Source organism: Mauremys mutica, chromosome 12 (genome assembly GCF_020497125.1).
Source record: "Mauremys mutica isolate MM-2020 ecotype Southern chromosome 12, ASM2049712v1, whole genome shotgun sequence".
NCBI classification, from domain to species: Eukaryota; Metazoa; Chordata; order Testudines; family Geoemydidae; genus Mauremys; species Mauremys mutica.
In genome coordinates this window covers 48,912,382-48,928,802 of record NC_059083.1, presented here as the reverse complement: position 1 = coordinate 48,928,802, position 16,421 = coordinate 48,912,382, and the positions used below count along the sequence as shown (strand labels likewise).

The window sequence follows — 16,421 nt, the reverse complement described above, 5'->3', positions numbered from 1 at the left end:
TGTCTCCAGGGTGCAGAGGGACTAGGAATGGGCATCTCTGAGATCATCCGGGAATAAACCTTCCCCTTCTATCACTAGGGAGTCCCTCCCCTCTTAGGTCTCACTCCCGCTGCTGTACTGCAGTAGCTTGGTAGGCAACATCAGCCTCTGATTATTGCAGGAATAAGGTCCCCTTAAATTCTTAAGCCACTTGCACATATGTGAGGATCACCATCTAATCTAGGCTGGCACCCTGGGGATTCAACCAGAGACATCAAGGGCTCAAAATACGAGCTTCTACAGCTTGAGCTGAACAGCCAGGCTGCCTGACAGCCACTGGAACAGCCTCCTATCCTCTAGGTGGGGCACAGAGGGGCCTCATAACACACACTGCCCATGGGTGGGGTTTATACAGTGACACTGCACAGCTACACGGGTCAAGGGCTCCATCTGAGTTTCAGTCACCTCCCTCAGCCAGGAGGACAGTGCCTCACAGACAGTTGTACTAATGCAAAGCTATGAACTTTATTCGTGTATATTCTCTGTGTGGCCCCTTCTCCTCTCCCTCGTCCCTGTAGATCCAAAAAGTCACAGATTCATAGAGTTCAAGGCCAGAAGGGATGACCAGATCATCCAGTCTGACGTGCTGTACTCCAACAGCATCCGGCACCCGCACACCAAACCCAACAACTGAAATTAGACCAAAGTGTCGCAGCCCTCAGGAAACTAGACAATTCTGTGCCACTGGCAGACCATAGGAGAGACTGAGGTGCACCAGTGTCCAAGGTCCCCACAATGGCAGGGAAATGATTGAGATGCATGCAGAAAAGCATGGCAAGTTATCTGCACAACATGTTGGAGAGGAAAGCGACCTCCCCAAGGTCCCTGCCAATCTGACCGGGGGGAAGATTCCTTCCTGACCACCACATGATGATCAGTTAGACCCTGATCATGTGGGCAAAATCCAGCCAGCCAAAGACCCAAGAGAGAGAGATAATGGCTCAGTGCCACCTCAGAGCCCTGGCACATCCTACCCAATGTTCCATCTCCAGCTAGGGCCGCCCTGATGCTTCAGAGATTAAAAAAAAAACCTCCCAGAATACACTGGGGGGGGAGAATCCCTTCCTGACCCCTGCCAGTATCCAGAGGAAACATTGAAGCATGAACTTTTAGAAACATAAGACATATGCTGCAAGTGAGACCCAGGGTTGCTGAGCTCTGCCCTCCACCATCACAAGCAGCTCCATCATACAATCTCACTCAGACATGTGTCCAGCTCTCTCTGAAAATGAATTTGTTCACTTGCCCCCCACAACTTCTATTTAGAGGCTGCTCCAGAACCTTGCCCCACTGGTGGTTAGAAACCTCCCTGTAATTTCTAGACAGTCTCTCTATCACTCACATGACCAATGTACATGTAAGCCAGGCTCCCCCTGTAACGGTTAGGCCACGAATGGTGGTTTATAAGACAATGGGTCCAGTCACCAGCTGGTGGCAATGGATATACAGTAGCTCAGATCCACAGATGCTGCAAATCGCTTTAGGGACACCAAAGTCAATGGAACTACACTGATGTGTTGAGGATCTACCCCAAATGTCTTCTCACCTACCCCAGTCTTACACCAGTCTGACTCCTCTGATTCCAACGAAGCAATTTCTGATTTATACACACAAACAAGACAACGCCCATCATTGTTTTCACTGGCCATGGAATGGGTACAAGTGACCAACCAGTGTAACAGGTACTGTTTTGACACAAAATGAAAGTCTAATTCCTTTTATGCACACAATTTACACCCATTTAACTCCACAATTGGGCCAGGTTTTCTACTGGTGTAAATCTCCCCAGCAGCAGTGACATCGGCAGAGTTAATCTGGATTTGCTTTGGTGCAACAGAGATCAGAATCAGACCTGTTTGTGTGCAAGCTGTGTGGTCATGGAAATCTCTGACATTAAATAAACAGATACTAAGTAAGCAAACTTTTATTAGATAAAGACAGAAATAAATTCTTGGTGAATTACATACACTCAGTCAGTCTCCTCAGGGCAGCTTTCATCTCCTTGTTCCTCATGCTATAGATAATTGGATTCATGATTGGTGGCAATACAGAATAGAGAACAGCCATCACAAGATCCAGAGCAGATGGGGAGCTGGAGGTGGGTTTCAGGTAGGCAAAGCTAGAACTGCAAACAAACAAGGAGACCACAATGAGGTGAGGGAGGCAGGTGGAGAAGGCTTTATGCCGGCCTTGCTCAGAGGGGATTCTCAACACTGATTTGAAGATCTGAACATATGACACAATGATAAAAATAAAGCAGCCTAAGAACAAACATATACTAAAAGCAAGAACCCTAACTTCAGTCAGATATGAGTCAGAGCAGGTGAGCTTCAATAGCTGGGGGATTTCACAGAAGAACTGATCGACCATGTTGCCTCCACAGAAGGTCAATGCAAACGTGTTCCCAGTGTGTAGCACAGAGTAAAGAATCCCACTGATCCAGGCACCAGCTGCCATTTGTATACACGCTCTGCTGTTCATTATTGTCTCATAGTGCAGTGGTTGGCAGATGGCGACATATCGGTCATATGCCATGATAATTAGAAGGGAAAAATCTACTTCCAACAAGAAGAGGAGGAAAAAGACTTGGGCAACACATCCAGCATAGGAAATGGACCTGATGTTCATGAGGGAGTTGGCCATGGATTTGGGGACAATCACAGAGATGGAGCCAAGGTCTAGGACAGACAGATTCATCAGGAAGAAGTACATGGGGGTGTGAAGGTGGTGGTCGAAGACTATAACCATGAAGATAAGAAGATTCCCCACCAGGGCTGCCAGGTAAATCACTAGAAACACTACAAAGTGCAAAATCTGCAGCTCCCGAACTTCGGAGAATCCCAGGAGAAGGAAATTGGTCAAGGTAGTTCGGTTGGACATTTTCTTTCTCAGGAAATTGTTTGATGTCTGCGGAGGGAGGGAAGAGAGCAAGGGACAGCATTAGATCAGTAAAAATAACTCTCTTTTTGTGAAAACCACCTCAATTTACTTGAGTCAGACCCTTAGCTTGTGAAGATTGGTTTAATATGGGAATGAGGATGGGGAAAAAAGCCCCACTGACTCCAATGGAGTTACTCCTGATTTACACTGGGGTGAGAGAAAATAGAATCAGCTCAATGGACTCCAGTGGAGTTACCTCTTTCTAACAAAGCTTGTTAGAAAACCTTTGTCTGTTTGCCTTTGCGGTATCTCTCCTTCACTGCTTCCCCAGCATCTCAAAGGAGGAAAAAAAAATCTGGCTTTTGGTTCCTAAAAAACCCAAACCGCTGCCAACCATATCATAGGTTTATTCCCCACTTTGAACTTTAGCGTCCACAAGATGGGGACCTGCATGGACTCCTCTAAACTAAAATCCTAGTTTAGATCTGGTAAAGCTGCCACCAGCCAGGTTTTTAGTGTCTGGCACACTCCCTGTTCCCCCAAACTTTCCCTGGAGAACACAGATCCAAACTCCTTGAATCTTTACACAAAGGGAAATAATCCATTCCCCCCACCTTCTTCCCCCTGCCCTAGTCCTTGGGAAAGGTACCTTGAATCAAACAAAGAGGGATTCCCTATCCCCCTTCCCTTCCCCTGAAAATCCAAACAAGGGAAGAAATCAATCAAGTTCTAAAAAGAAAAGGATTTTATTAAAAGAAAGAAAGAAAGTACACTATCTCTGTAACACCAGGATAAAAATATACAGGGTCTAGCTTATAAACCTGGAAGGCTTCCCGCCCCCTCCTTTCTCAGAATAATCAAAATAACAGCAAACAGAAATGAAGATATTTCTCCAGCCAACACACAATTGCAAATGCAGAAATTAATTATAAGACTAATCCGCCTTTCTAATACTCACTATACTGGATAGTAGGAAATACTTCAGGAAAACTTGGAGAACTTGAAGATATGTCTGGCATCTCTTAGATCCAAAAAGAGAACAGCAACCCAAACAAAGAACACAGACAAAGACTTCCCTCCACAGAGATTTGAAATTATCTTGTCCCTTGATTGGTCCTTTGGTCAGGTGTTCATCAGGTTACTGAGCTTGTTAACCCTTTACAGGTAAAAGAGACCTTAACCCTTAACTATCTGTTTATGACACTCCTGATTTACACTGGGGTGAGAGAAAATAGAATCAGCTCAATGGACTCCAGTGGAGTTACTCATAGTTTACACTAGGGTGATGGAGAGGAAAAATAGGAACAATTGCTTTTGAGGTATTTGTATACCTCTGTCACCCAGAGGTGGGCAAACTCTGGATAATGGTGTATAAATGTTACTATCCTCAGAGGGGAATTGGGGGTCTGCCTGGCCAGATTCTGCTGTCAGGGGCACTGCTGCAAATATGGGGTAATTTCACTGCATGCCATGGAATTACTCCCACTTTATTCTGCTCTAAACTGGAGCAGCATCTCACATGGAGGTGACCCAACCCAATCATAATTACACTGTAAACTCGAGTTAGGAATACAGCCCAGGAGCTGTGATGCCCCATCCCTTGTTCTAGCCAGATTTTCACACTTGCTGTGAGAGACAGATGTACCGGCTCCCCTCCTGCTTCTCTAACCACTCAACAAAACACCCTTCCAGAGCTTGGAAGAGAATCCAGGAGTCCCTCCAGTTTGCTCCCTGCATTAACTCTGTAAATCCAACACCCCTCTCGGAGCTGGAAATAGAAGCCAGGAGTTGAGCCACTGGACTCAACTCCCTCCCAGAGTTGGGAACACAAGTGACGTGTCATGACTCCCAGTCCCCTCCTCTAACAACTGCATCAGACTGTATCTCAGCCTCTGTGCCAGTGACTCTCCATTGCCATCAGGAATGACTGCTGCGAGTGACAATGGGTAGTCATTGGGCGAACGAACGCTAGTGAGAATGATTCTCCAGCGTGGTACTTGGGTCACTCACCTGAAGATCTGAACGTATGACACATTGATAAAAATAAAGCATAACACTCACCTGGTGTATGGTTAAAGCCCTAACCACTCAGGTTCAAGTTATGAGGGGTGCCTGCCCCAAAGTCCTTATGATAGACAGAAATAGAAACCCCAGTTCTGGTTCCTCTCCGGACTGAATTTCTGCCCAAAGCCACACATAAACTTCAGGAGGCCTGGCTCTCTGTCCCTGCTACTCTTACCCACTAGACCCCCATCTCTTTCCAGAGCTGGGGATAGAACCCAGGAGTCCAGGCTCCTAGTCACCACTACTCTAACCCCCTTGACTCAACTGCCCTTGCTGCAAGTTAATAAACAGAAGTAGCAATAAACTAAGAACTAGACACAAATTGATAGATAGCTCAACAAACTAATAGAGACACAAGTAAGAAAAGAACAGATACAGAGAGTGCGAGAGAAACACAGAACTAAAAAAACTAACAGTTTGCTAGACAAGTAAAAACAAACTAATTGAGAGAGAAAAGTACAAAGAGACAGACAGACAGCAATAACAAAAAACTAATGTACACAGAGAGAAAGATATCAATGAGCTGATAGTGTTTGTCACAATTTTTGGACTACTTTAATGTAAACTCCTTAATCAATTCTAAAATATATGTGTCAATTTCATCAATTTCCCCACTCCCAATAGAAGGAAACTGAGGCACAGATATTCTGCCCTCTCTTTCCTAAGGTAAGTTCTTTGGACTGACTGAGTTTCCCATGCTAAAATTGAGCTAAGGGTGAAACTATGAAAAAAAATGTATTGTCACTTACAATTTCATCCATAAAGTGCCACTGTGTAACTCGCAAATATATTTAATTGCAAGAGCAAACTTATGGTGCCAGTCAATGTGGAATCCTCCCAGACTGAAATGTCTTTTCTACTCCAGCTACAAACTGCAATTGGTCTCCCCATCTCTCTCGAACCCCTTGCACACTGCTCTGTCCACCAATCTCTCTATCTAATGATCTTATCACTGTACTATGAGAGGCTGTTCCCCCACTGCACTGAGTCTGAGCTGTTGGAAATACATTGAGATCTGTGCTGTCTGCAGATGAGCTGTGTGTCAAAAAGGCTGGTACTGCAGGAAGGTGATTTATCCATGTCTGTTTTCTAAGGGCTTGTGAGACTCACTGCCTGGAGCCCTCAACATCCCAGAGGAAACAATTAATTTCTCTTGCCCTCTACTTCCCTGATGAGTTTCCAGAAACTAAAATAATCAGAATTCCAACGAGGCAGCAGGGTCTCCAGGAAAGATTGTTAAGCACACACTGCGGGCAGACAGGACTGTACTCCAGACGTCTGTCATCAATTCCTAGCCCTGCCACTGACCTGTTGTGTTATCTTGGGAAAGTCAATCCCTGGGGCTGTCTTTTCCCTCTCACCCTTTGCCTGTCCCTGGGACGGAGACTGTGTCTTACCTAATATAATGGGTCTCTAATATCAGATAATTATTTAATTAATTATTAACAAGCTAAGGTTCAAGGTGTCCTGAGATCTGATCCCAACTATTCCTCTGACTTTGTTCAGTCCCTTCACTGCTCCATTCCAAAGTTGTCATCCCTTCAATGGGGATAAGAGTTACAACTTGGAGTATTTGGAATAGTTACAACATCTACCAATGTGATCTATGCCATCATGTGCCAGCAATGTCCCTCTGCCATGTACATTGGACAAACTGGACAGTCTCTATGGAAAAGAATAAATGGACCCCAATCAGACGTCAAGAATTAAAACTTTCAAAAACCAGTCAGAGAACACTTCAGTCTCCCTGGTCACTCAATTACATACCTAAAAGTTGCAATATAACAACAACAAAAAACCCTTCAAAAACAGACTCCAATGAGAGACTGCTGAAGTGGAATTAATTTGCAAAAACGACACCATTAAATTAGGCTTGAATAAAGACTTCGAGTGGATGGGTCGTTACACAAAGTAAAACTATTTCCCCATGTTTTTTCCTCCCCTTCGCCCCTCTTCCTCTCAACTTCTCGTCAACTGCTGCAAATGGATCATTACATATTCAGCAAAATAGTACAGATAGATACTTAGATATTTGGTTACCTCTTCTTCAGTGCTCAAAGTATTTTCGCCTGTAAAAAAATAAAAATCCCAGCACACCTGTCCAATTGTTTTGCATATGAACATTTGTTAGACATACCTGGTCTGTTAATATGTGAATACAATAATGTCACCCACTTTAATAAAATCACTGGAAATGACATAGGAGTTAAAATGATCCTCACTCTGTACTATGGTAAAAGCCTGTTAAATAGAAAGATCTGGTGAGTGTATTCCTGTCTGATGTCTCTTTAAACCAAAGTTCGCTCTTTTAATTATTGTTTTGTTTCTAATATTTACACCCATTCTGTGGTGGGAGCAGGCCCAGTGTTTAAGCATAGGGCAAGCACAGGTAGCGCCTGTCCATTGCAGTGATAAGGCAGAGCAGGAGTGTTGGTGTTAGAGGTGTTGTGGAGCATCACTCAAAGGGGGCAGAGTTAAGGTTATGTGGGCATTTACCTTACCTTACCTTAATTCTGTATGTCCAGGTTTTCAGAATCTTGAATTTTGCTGAACTGGACCTTCTAGATGGGCATGAGATCTTAACTCTGGGAGATCTTAACTCTGTTTCAATGAAGTTTTTGGCTATTTAAATTCCTAGATGTTTGAAGAGAAAGAAAAATATTGGTAGGAGTAAGTGGTTCTTGTGCTGTCTGTAGATAGCAGTGGATATGGAGGATGAGAGAAGCAAAAGGCTCTTTTCAGAACCACAATGCTTTTTTTTGTGGATGGGAGCTGTACTATGTGCCTTTCTGGGTTCCCCTCACATCCACCCCCAGAACTTCTCGATAAGTGCAGAACAAAGTGGGATGCATCTATCTGCCACATTGGATGCTCAGAGAAATGGCCTGTTCATCTTAATGAGCTATTCTGAGCTGAGCGAGAACCCTTCCAGAAGATGGTGCAGCCTGAATCAATTGCTCTGAGAAGTGTGAACTGCTCCACTCGTAGCAGTCACCCCAGTGCCAGCAGGGTCTTCATGGTGCTGTCAGTGCATCGTCCCCATGTGCCTCTTCTTAGCTTCACACCCCAAGAGGCGGCGCTTCCCTAGACCCAGCACACATGGGGAAGGGCTTAGGGAGACAGATTCAGCCCCTCAGCAGGGCAAGGACAAAGCTCCCAAAATCACGTGAGGGGAGCATGGAGGGTTGGACCCCCATAGATGGGTTAGGAACCCCCAGATATTGGCACAGACATGGGAGGGGAATGTGGGATTGTCAGGTGCCCCTGTCCCCAATATTCCACCCAGGCTGCTGTCACTCACCCTCATGTTCTCCTTCCCAGTGTCCCACCCCTCCCCATCACCTCACACCCAACCCATCTCCTATTCACCCTCCTCATTTATCCTCCTTCCCATAATCACCCCTCCTCTCATGGCCCACAAAACTCCTCTCTCACTTTCCCACCAACTCTTCCACCCCCAATCATCTCCACTCCCCCTCCCAGGGAGCATGTGCATGGGTTATTTATTTTCATTTCAAAAAGAGTTTCAGCACCTTCTCTATATTCGGCTGTGCTCAAGTGGCAGTTCCCCAAGATTAGAAACCCTTCAACAGAGGCAGCTGTCACCTGCTTTTAGTCACAGATTTCTGCCTAGGGTTAGATTTTAAGTCACGGGGCCTAGATTTGTTGGCCAGAACATTCTCCTTTCAGCAGCTATGGGGCTGCGAGTCAGAAACAGATTTCAGACAGCTCCTCCTCTCGCCATTCACAGTGCAATCCATTTGGCGAGACTCCAAGCACTGCAAAGGCTGACGCACCTGACTGAGAACTAAGCACTATGGCTAAGATCTCTGTCACTTTATTTCCCCCGAGGGCGAGTAGGTGGACTGAACTCTACTGAGCTTTGGAGTCCCCGGTATGAGGATCTGAGCCCTGGTTTGATCTCTAGCTGTGCACAATAAATCAGCACCAAAATGCACCAACGGTAAGAAAAGTTAGAAATACTCCACTGCAGTCAACTGATTTCCCTCTCACTCATCCTGGTGTAAATCAGGAGTAATCCCAATGGAGCTGATTTCCCAGTCACTCATCTCAAGGTAAGTCCATAGTGTTACAGTGGCGTATGTCTGGTTTCAGGGAGAGGAGATTCAGGCCCTTTGACTCCAGCCTCTGCCGCATCCTCCACCCCCTGAACGCTCTTACTCTAGTCCCCGGGTGTCTCCTTCCTTCTACCTCACACAGCCCAGACACCCAAACAACCCCTAACCCCTTATTCCCTCCCTCTCCTCTCACAACCCTCCATCTCATGGACACTCTTGGTCCCTGTTCTTTGAGATTCCCTGTGTTCTTTGAGAGTGGCCCCGCACCGGTACTGCAGGCAGGGCTGGCTCCAAACCCCAGCGCGCCAAGCGCGCGCTTGGGGCAGAATGCCGCAGGGGGCGCTCTGCCTGTCTCCGGGAGGGTGGACCTCCCTCAGATGTGCCTTCGGAGGGTCTGCTGGTCGAGGCTTCGGTGGACGTCCCGCAGGCATGCCTGCGGATGCTCCACCGGAGCCGCGGGAGCAGCGGACCCTCCGCAGGCACATACGCAGGAGCTCCACTGGAGCCACGGGACTGGCGACCGCCAGAGCACCCCCCGCGGCGTGCCGCCATGCTTGGGATGGCGAAATTACTAAAGGTACCCCTGACTGCAGTGGTTAACCCTTTTTTCCTAGCAGAGGAAGCCATGCCCTGGAAGCTCTGCTGGGCATGCTTCAACTGAAGAACAGGTATAAAAGCCTGCAGAGCTGCTCAATTTGGGCTGACCGCCGGAGGAGAAGGAGGCATGCTGCTAGCTCCTGAAGAGGTAGAGCCTGCGCACCAAGATCCAGAAGCCAGCCAAGCCGGAACGTACCCTGATACCCAGATGGAGGACGTCACAGGAGGGGAACAGACCAGAGGAACCCTCTAAGCAGAGAACCTGGCAAATATGGTAGGAAGTGACCCAGGGGAACTATAGAGGCAATTGACGTTAAAGCCGTATAGGAGCTCGGCGTGTTGTGGGAAGATCCCTGCCAAGCTGGTGGTAATGGGAGTCTGCCACTACCACGGTCCTGGTTTGGGATTCAGTGGGGAGGGTGGGCTTGGATCCCCCTACCAGTCCTACCCCTTGAACTGGGAGAATTCTATGGACTCTGGCCGCTAGTCCACACGACCCCACTTGTGAGGGGAATTCAATTGACTCTGGTCATTAGGCCACATTGTGTCCACATGAGGGGGAGTGAGATCACGTTATATGGACCCTGGACACTAGGCCACACTGCCCTGATGCTTGGGGGGTGGGACTCTTATAGACTCTGGCCACTAGGCCACACTACCTTGCTTGCAAGAGGGATTGCATGGACTTGGGACATTAGACTGCACTGCTCCCACATGAGGTCAAGTTATATGGACCCTGGACATTGGGCGACACTATCCCGATGCCTGGGGGTGAGTTACATGGACTCCAGCCACTAGGAAGCGCTACCCTGACCAAGGGGTGACAGTGTGGATGAAGGCCATTAGGCCGCAACTGGCTGCCTGCCGAAAGGCGGGCTAGTGAACTTGTGAGTGGCAAGGTCCTGACACCCAGTCACACACCTGCCACAAAGGGGCAGCGTGGGCCAAGCCCGCCACACACCCCCTCCCATGGCCCAGAGTCAATTCTCCACCCAGAGTTCCTGACTCAGCTTCCTCAGAGATCCCTCCTGAACCCCTCTCGCCCACTAGTCCCCTCCTCTCCTCAGACCCATTCCCCTGACATGATCCCAGCCCCAGAGAAAAGTCCCCCGCCTCTGCTTCCTTCTCTCCCACCTCAAAACACCAGACATTTTCTCCTGCTTTTCTCCATTGGCCACTCCTGGCCATCAGTTCCTTTCCACACCTCTTTCCTCCTTCCTCTGCCTGGCCGTCTCTAGAGCTGGGGGGCTTTCAGTCCCTCATCCCATTTAGACCATCACCTCTCAGCCAAGCCTGCCCAAGGAGGGGAGAAGGGAACGCCCATCTGTGGAGTAGATCCCTGTCTGCTAGGAACTGCAGAGAGTCCCAGCAACTCAGGACATTCAGTGAAGGGACATAGCAATGGCTGATGGATAATGCAGTGGTGGGAACATGAGAGAGAGAGAGAAAGAGCGAACCAAACTATTCTGACAGTGGGTGCAAAAATAGCTAGACAGATATGACCAATGATTCCTAACACTGGAGGCTCGAATGCATCGCAAGCTGGGAAAAAATCAACAAAGATCAGATCAGTAAGTTTTCCATTTCAATTAAATGTGTTAGATTATTAATATACAGGGCTAATTTAAGAACATAGAATTTGAATTATGTTTGGAAATCTTTAAAACATTTGCTATCAAGTCAATCAAACATCTACAGTCTATCAGATTTGTTTTTTTATCAAAAAATTTGTTTTCATAGACTTCCCTAAAATCTCCAATTGTTCATGTTTTGACAAGTGAGAACCAAACATTTTCAGTAAAAAAATTGCAGAAAACTGGAGTCAATGGGGCAGATTCCATTGTCTCTCATTTTAGGGTATTTCCATAGTGTTACACTGGAGTATCTCTGGTTTCAGGGAGATGAGATTGAGGCCCTTTGACTCCAGCCTCTGTCGCATCCTCCACCCCCTGAACACTCTTACTTTAGTCTCTGGGTATCTCCTTCCCTCTGCCACACCCAAACGACCTCACCCTCTAATCCCTTCCCAATCCTCTCACTAGCATCCACCTCACGGATGTTCTTGGTCCCTCTTCTTTGAGATTCCCCTCCCATGGCCCAGGACCGATTCCTCACCCAGAGTTCCTGAGAATACCAGACATTCTGGTACTTCTGGGAAAGCTGTGGGCCCACCCCTGCCTGCGTCTCCCCGCCAGCCAGTGTGACCTTGCATTCAACTCTCGTCTGTGATACTGAACCAAACCAGATGTGGTTTTGTCTCAGTACCAGACAGGGGACAAGTCACACAAAATGGAGATTATCCGGATTAAAACCAAATGAATGGCCACCTACCTCGACCCCTACCCCCGCCCCCAATAGCTTCTGCACAGATTTCTAGATACCTCCTCTGCTAGGAATATGTTCCAATAAACCAGATCTCCTGCATTCTGTCCCAGAGGCACTGGTGGTGGGTATATTGTCCAACAGTGAACAGTGTGGCTCCCTTCTGGAGTAGGGCCTAATGGAGTTAAAGGAGTCCTTGAGAACTTGCATTTAACTCCTCAGAACTCTTAAAAAATCACAGCTCTGCTCTTAGACCAACGCCCTGTCATCTCCCTAGACAGGATGCCACCAGGTTAGGTGTCAGACACACTGCCTTGGAGAAGTGCACTTGATTTATAGGTGAAAAGAAGGATTTAGTTCTCAAGGGCTCTCAATTAAGGAGCCAACTAACAAGAGACTGAAAACAGGCTTTAGTCTAGAATTTTAAAGGTCCGAAGGGGTTTGGACCCTAGGTCTCATCAATGGAAACTTTTGCAGAATATTCATAGGCTTTAAGGCCAGAAGGGACCATTAGCTCACCCAGTCTGAGTCTTCCCCCTTCTTGTAGATCACATGCCATTTACCCCAGTCTTGAGGCCAATAACTTATGTTTGACAAACTCATGTTCCAAAAGGGCATTCAGTCTTGATCTAAAGACATCAAGCTATGGAGAATCCAGCACTGGCCTTGGCAAAAGCTCCTCAGAACTCTTAAAAAACCACAGCTGTGGTATTAGACCTACCTCCTGTCTTCTCCCTAAACAGGATGCCACCGGCTTAGCTGTCAGACACACTGCCTTGGAGAAGTGCACTTGCTTTATGGGTGAAAAGAAGGATTAGTTCTCAAGGGCTCTCAATTAAGAACCAAACTACCAAGAGACTGAAAACAAGCTTTAGTCCAGAATTTTAAAGGTCCCTAGAGCAGCGGTCCCCAATACGGTGCCTGCAGGTGCCATGACGCCCATGGAGGCATCTAAGCGCGCCTGTGTCCTGGCCAGCATTCGAACATCCGCCGAAACTCAACCGCCGCCACGGTCCTTCATCTGGCACCCACCAGATGAAAAGGTTGGGGACCACTGCCCATGGGGATCTGGACCCTAGGTCACATCAATGCAAATTTTTGCAGAATATTCATAGAATTTAAGGCCAGAAGGGACCATTAGCTCACCCAGTCTGAGTCTTCTGACCTCCTATAGATCATAGCCCATTTACGTCTGTCTTGAGCCCAATAATTTATGTTTGACGAACACATGTTCCAGAAGGGCATTCAGTCCTGATCTAAAGACATCAGGCGATGGAGAATCCAGCACTGGTCTTGGTAAAAGCTGCCAAGGTGAATTGGACGTCCAGTCCCATTGAAGGGAATTTTCAAAGCTATTTGGGGAATCTGATAGATTTGAAGTTCTGAGCCTTATTGTATTCGTTTTCCCATCATACGGTTTAGCATATGGCACAAGGGATTTTGCTGCTCTTTGATCATTTCCTCAGTGGCAGTTGCCGTACTGGGAAGAGAAAAGAAGTCTGAGTGGGGACCTGATAACAGTCTTCAAATATGTTATGGGCTGTTATAAAGAGGATGGTGATCAATTGTGCTCCACGTCCATTGAAGATAGGACAAGAAGTCATGGGCTGAATCTGCATCAAGGGAGATTTAGGTTAGAGATTAGGAAAAGTTTTCTAACTCTAAGGACTCTGGGAGATGCCGAGGAGAGGATTGTGTGCTAGCTCAGAGAGAGATGCCTAAGTCCCATCAGGGAGGCCCCTGTCTCTGCTAGCGAACCACAAACCAGTGGAAGATAGGCATGTGCTTGATCCACGGACTGATCTGGTAGTATCCATTACTTGATGATATCAAATGGATACTCCCATCTAACAAACATACCTAGCCCACCCAATCCCACACCCACATATTCCAAAAACATGTGGAACAAAGAAACAAATCAACCAACCAACCAAATACAGTACATCCTTGCTATAACGAACCCTTGAAAAACTAAGCCATTTGTTCGTTAAAGCCAGGGGTTCATTATAGCAAACAGCCCTGCCTCTGGGGGCAGCAGCTGACACCTTTAGCCCCATGGCCATGGCGGAGGCTGATAGCTCTTCTGGCCCTGGGTCAGTAGTGGAGGCAAAGAGCTCCTCCGTCCTTGGTGACATGGCAGGGACAGAATGTTTACTCCCCACCCTGAAGAAAGGAGAAGAGCCAGAGACCCCATGTGTGACTTTGATATGGTAACTGATTTTATGTGGAAAGTGCTCTGATACCATGGTAATGGGTGGCAGTACAAAAGCCTCAGACTGATCGATTGATCAATAGATGGAGGGGTATCTATGTGGATGGAAGGATAGCTAGACAGGGATAAGCTCATTGAGGATAGGTTCAGTAATGGCTATTAACCAAGAGGGTCAGGGATGCAACCCTGTGCTCTGGGTGTCCCTAAGCCTCTGACTGCCAGATGCTGGAATTGGACAGCACAGAATTCTCTCTGAAGCATGTGATATTGGCCAGTGTGTGAAGACAGGATAATGGGCTAGATGGACCTTTAGTCTGACCCATGTCGGAGAAAAACTCAGTTCTCGCTTTTTCTTTGGGTGCAGCAAAATCAAATACTTTATTCTTTCTCTAGTAATTACAATAGAGGGAGGGAGTGTCCTAGGACACAGGGTCGCCCCAGTCCCGGACAGGTCTCTCAACTGGTAAACAATTACAGCAAGCCTTTATACCTTTGTTACAGACAATAACTAGCAATAATACAGACAATAATGAGCAACAACTACATTTTGTTTATACATAAGCCTTTCTGCTATCTTATTTGTCTCACTCCTAGAAGACGCCAGCCTGAATATTTGATTATCAGTACAAGGTCGTAATAACTTTTTACACAGTTCTTTTCCTCTCGCCTCACACTATCCTTGCTTCTACAAGTCTCACGTCATTAGGGTTACAGCTAGCTAACTCTTGCTAACTGACTGACATGCATTAAAATTCCCTTCAAATCCTTGTTAATTCTTTCCCTGCTTCCACACTCCCCCCTTTTGTACCTCTAGTACAACAGACATTTTCAAATCTCTATTTGCATTAAACCATGGATTTCAGATTCTACAGCAGATATGTCAACCTTAGGGGTTTTCATTGGATGTAATGACAATGCATGATTAGCATGAACATGAAAGGTATTACTATTATGACATTTTTTACAACAACAACAACAACAATAACATAATCCTAAGGTAACTAACAATACTACAAACAATAACATTCCCATAGGAATAATATAATGGGGTTGTTGTACAGTTTTGGTAACAAAGCACAATACATCATACTTAGTACATAAAGTAGACACTCTATAAGCTGTATGAAAGGCATTCTTTTCAGATTGATATATATTCTGAAGCATGTGAATTTGCCCTTGCAATTCAGAGATTCTTTGAACCTCTGGTAACAATGAAAGCAAGTTTTGAAACCCATCAGGCACTACTCTAGTCCAATTAAAATATACCTGAAATCTAAGAGCTACTTGCAACATTCTATCTGCAGGCCATTAAATGATATGATTGCCTGCAGCAGTGGTAAGATTAATATTATATCTTGCAATGTGGTGGCTTTAACGTACACACAGCTATCATTAGCTTGAAAAAGTGGGTGTCCCGTCAGGGTAGTTCCTTGACCTCCACCCTCCCAGCATATATTGTCATAAACAGTGACAACTTACCCAGGCTTCAGTTTCCGTACACACTGAAGCTGTGGTGGTTCTAACGGCCAAAATGTCCATTGATTTCCTAACCCCATCCAGATATCAGCTGTAATCCCAGGAGCACTAACTAAAAATCGATTAGGAGAATCAGGCGGTCTCACTTCCCAGATATCTCGGTGAATCACCCAATCCCATATGCATCCTCCCCATGGACCCGGTAGGATTCGGTATGTGGGAGCCCACACCCCCTTAACCGGTCCATATGCATGGAAGGAGCACTGTGAACGTCCACACTTCCATCCAGAAAGTCTCCAAGTATGTCTCCATGGCCACAGATTAGATGGTACTCCTGATGTGTCTGTAAGGGCAGTGGGCCAAGCTTGGTGCTCAAGATCATTCCGAATGGCCATCAGCTGGTCATTCAGGAAATCCTGAATTTCCAAACATGCTAGATCCCACTGCAATGCCTTCCCAGCCTCAGTGATATTCAATACCATCTCTCTCAATAACTTCTGGGTCATAGAACTAAGGGCGGAAATGACATGTAACTCACCCACTCCGGTTTGTACTTGGGTTAGCTGTGCCCCAGAAATTAGGCCGGTGGCCTTCTCTAGTTGGCCCAATTTCTCATCATGTTCTTGGTTCTTAAAAACATTCCAAACAGCTGCTGCACTATTGGCCCCATCCCATAAGGATCCGGTCAGGTCCCTCTTCTTTCTAGAGGAAATAACCCAGGCCCTCTGTTGTGCTAATCTAATGGCAGCCCC

General features: G+C 46.5%; 1 protein-coding gene across 1 annotated transcript; it reads right to left on the bottom strand.

The window, feature by feature from the left end:
• Nucleotides 1-1,998: 1,998 nt before the first annotated feature.
• Nucleotides 1,999-11,753, bottom strand: LOC123346855 (olfactory receptor 14A16-like). Its single transcript, XM_044984304.1, has 2 exons — nt 11,672-11,753; nt 1,999-2,837 (listed from the first exon to the last, which is right to left on the bottom strand). The coding sequence occupies exons 1-2, from the start codon at nt 11,751-11,753 to the stop codon at nt 1,999-2,001; spliced, it is 921 nt and encodes a 306-aa protein (XP_044840239.1).
• Nucleotides 11,754-16,421: the final 4,668 nt, after the last annotated feature.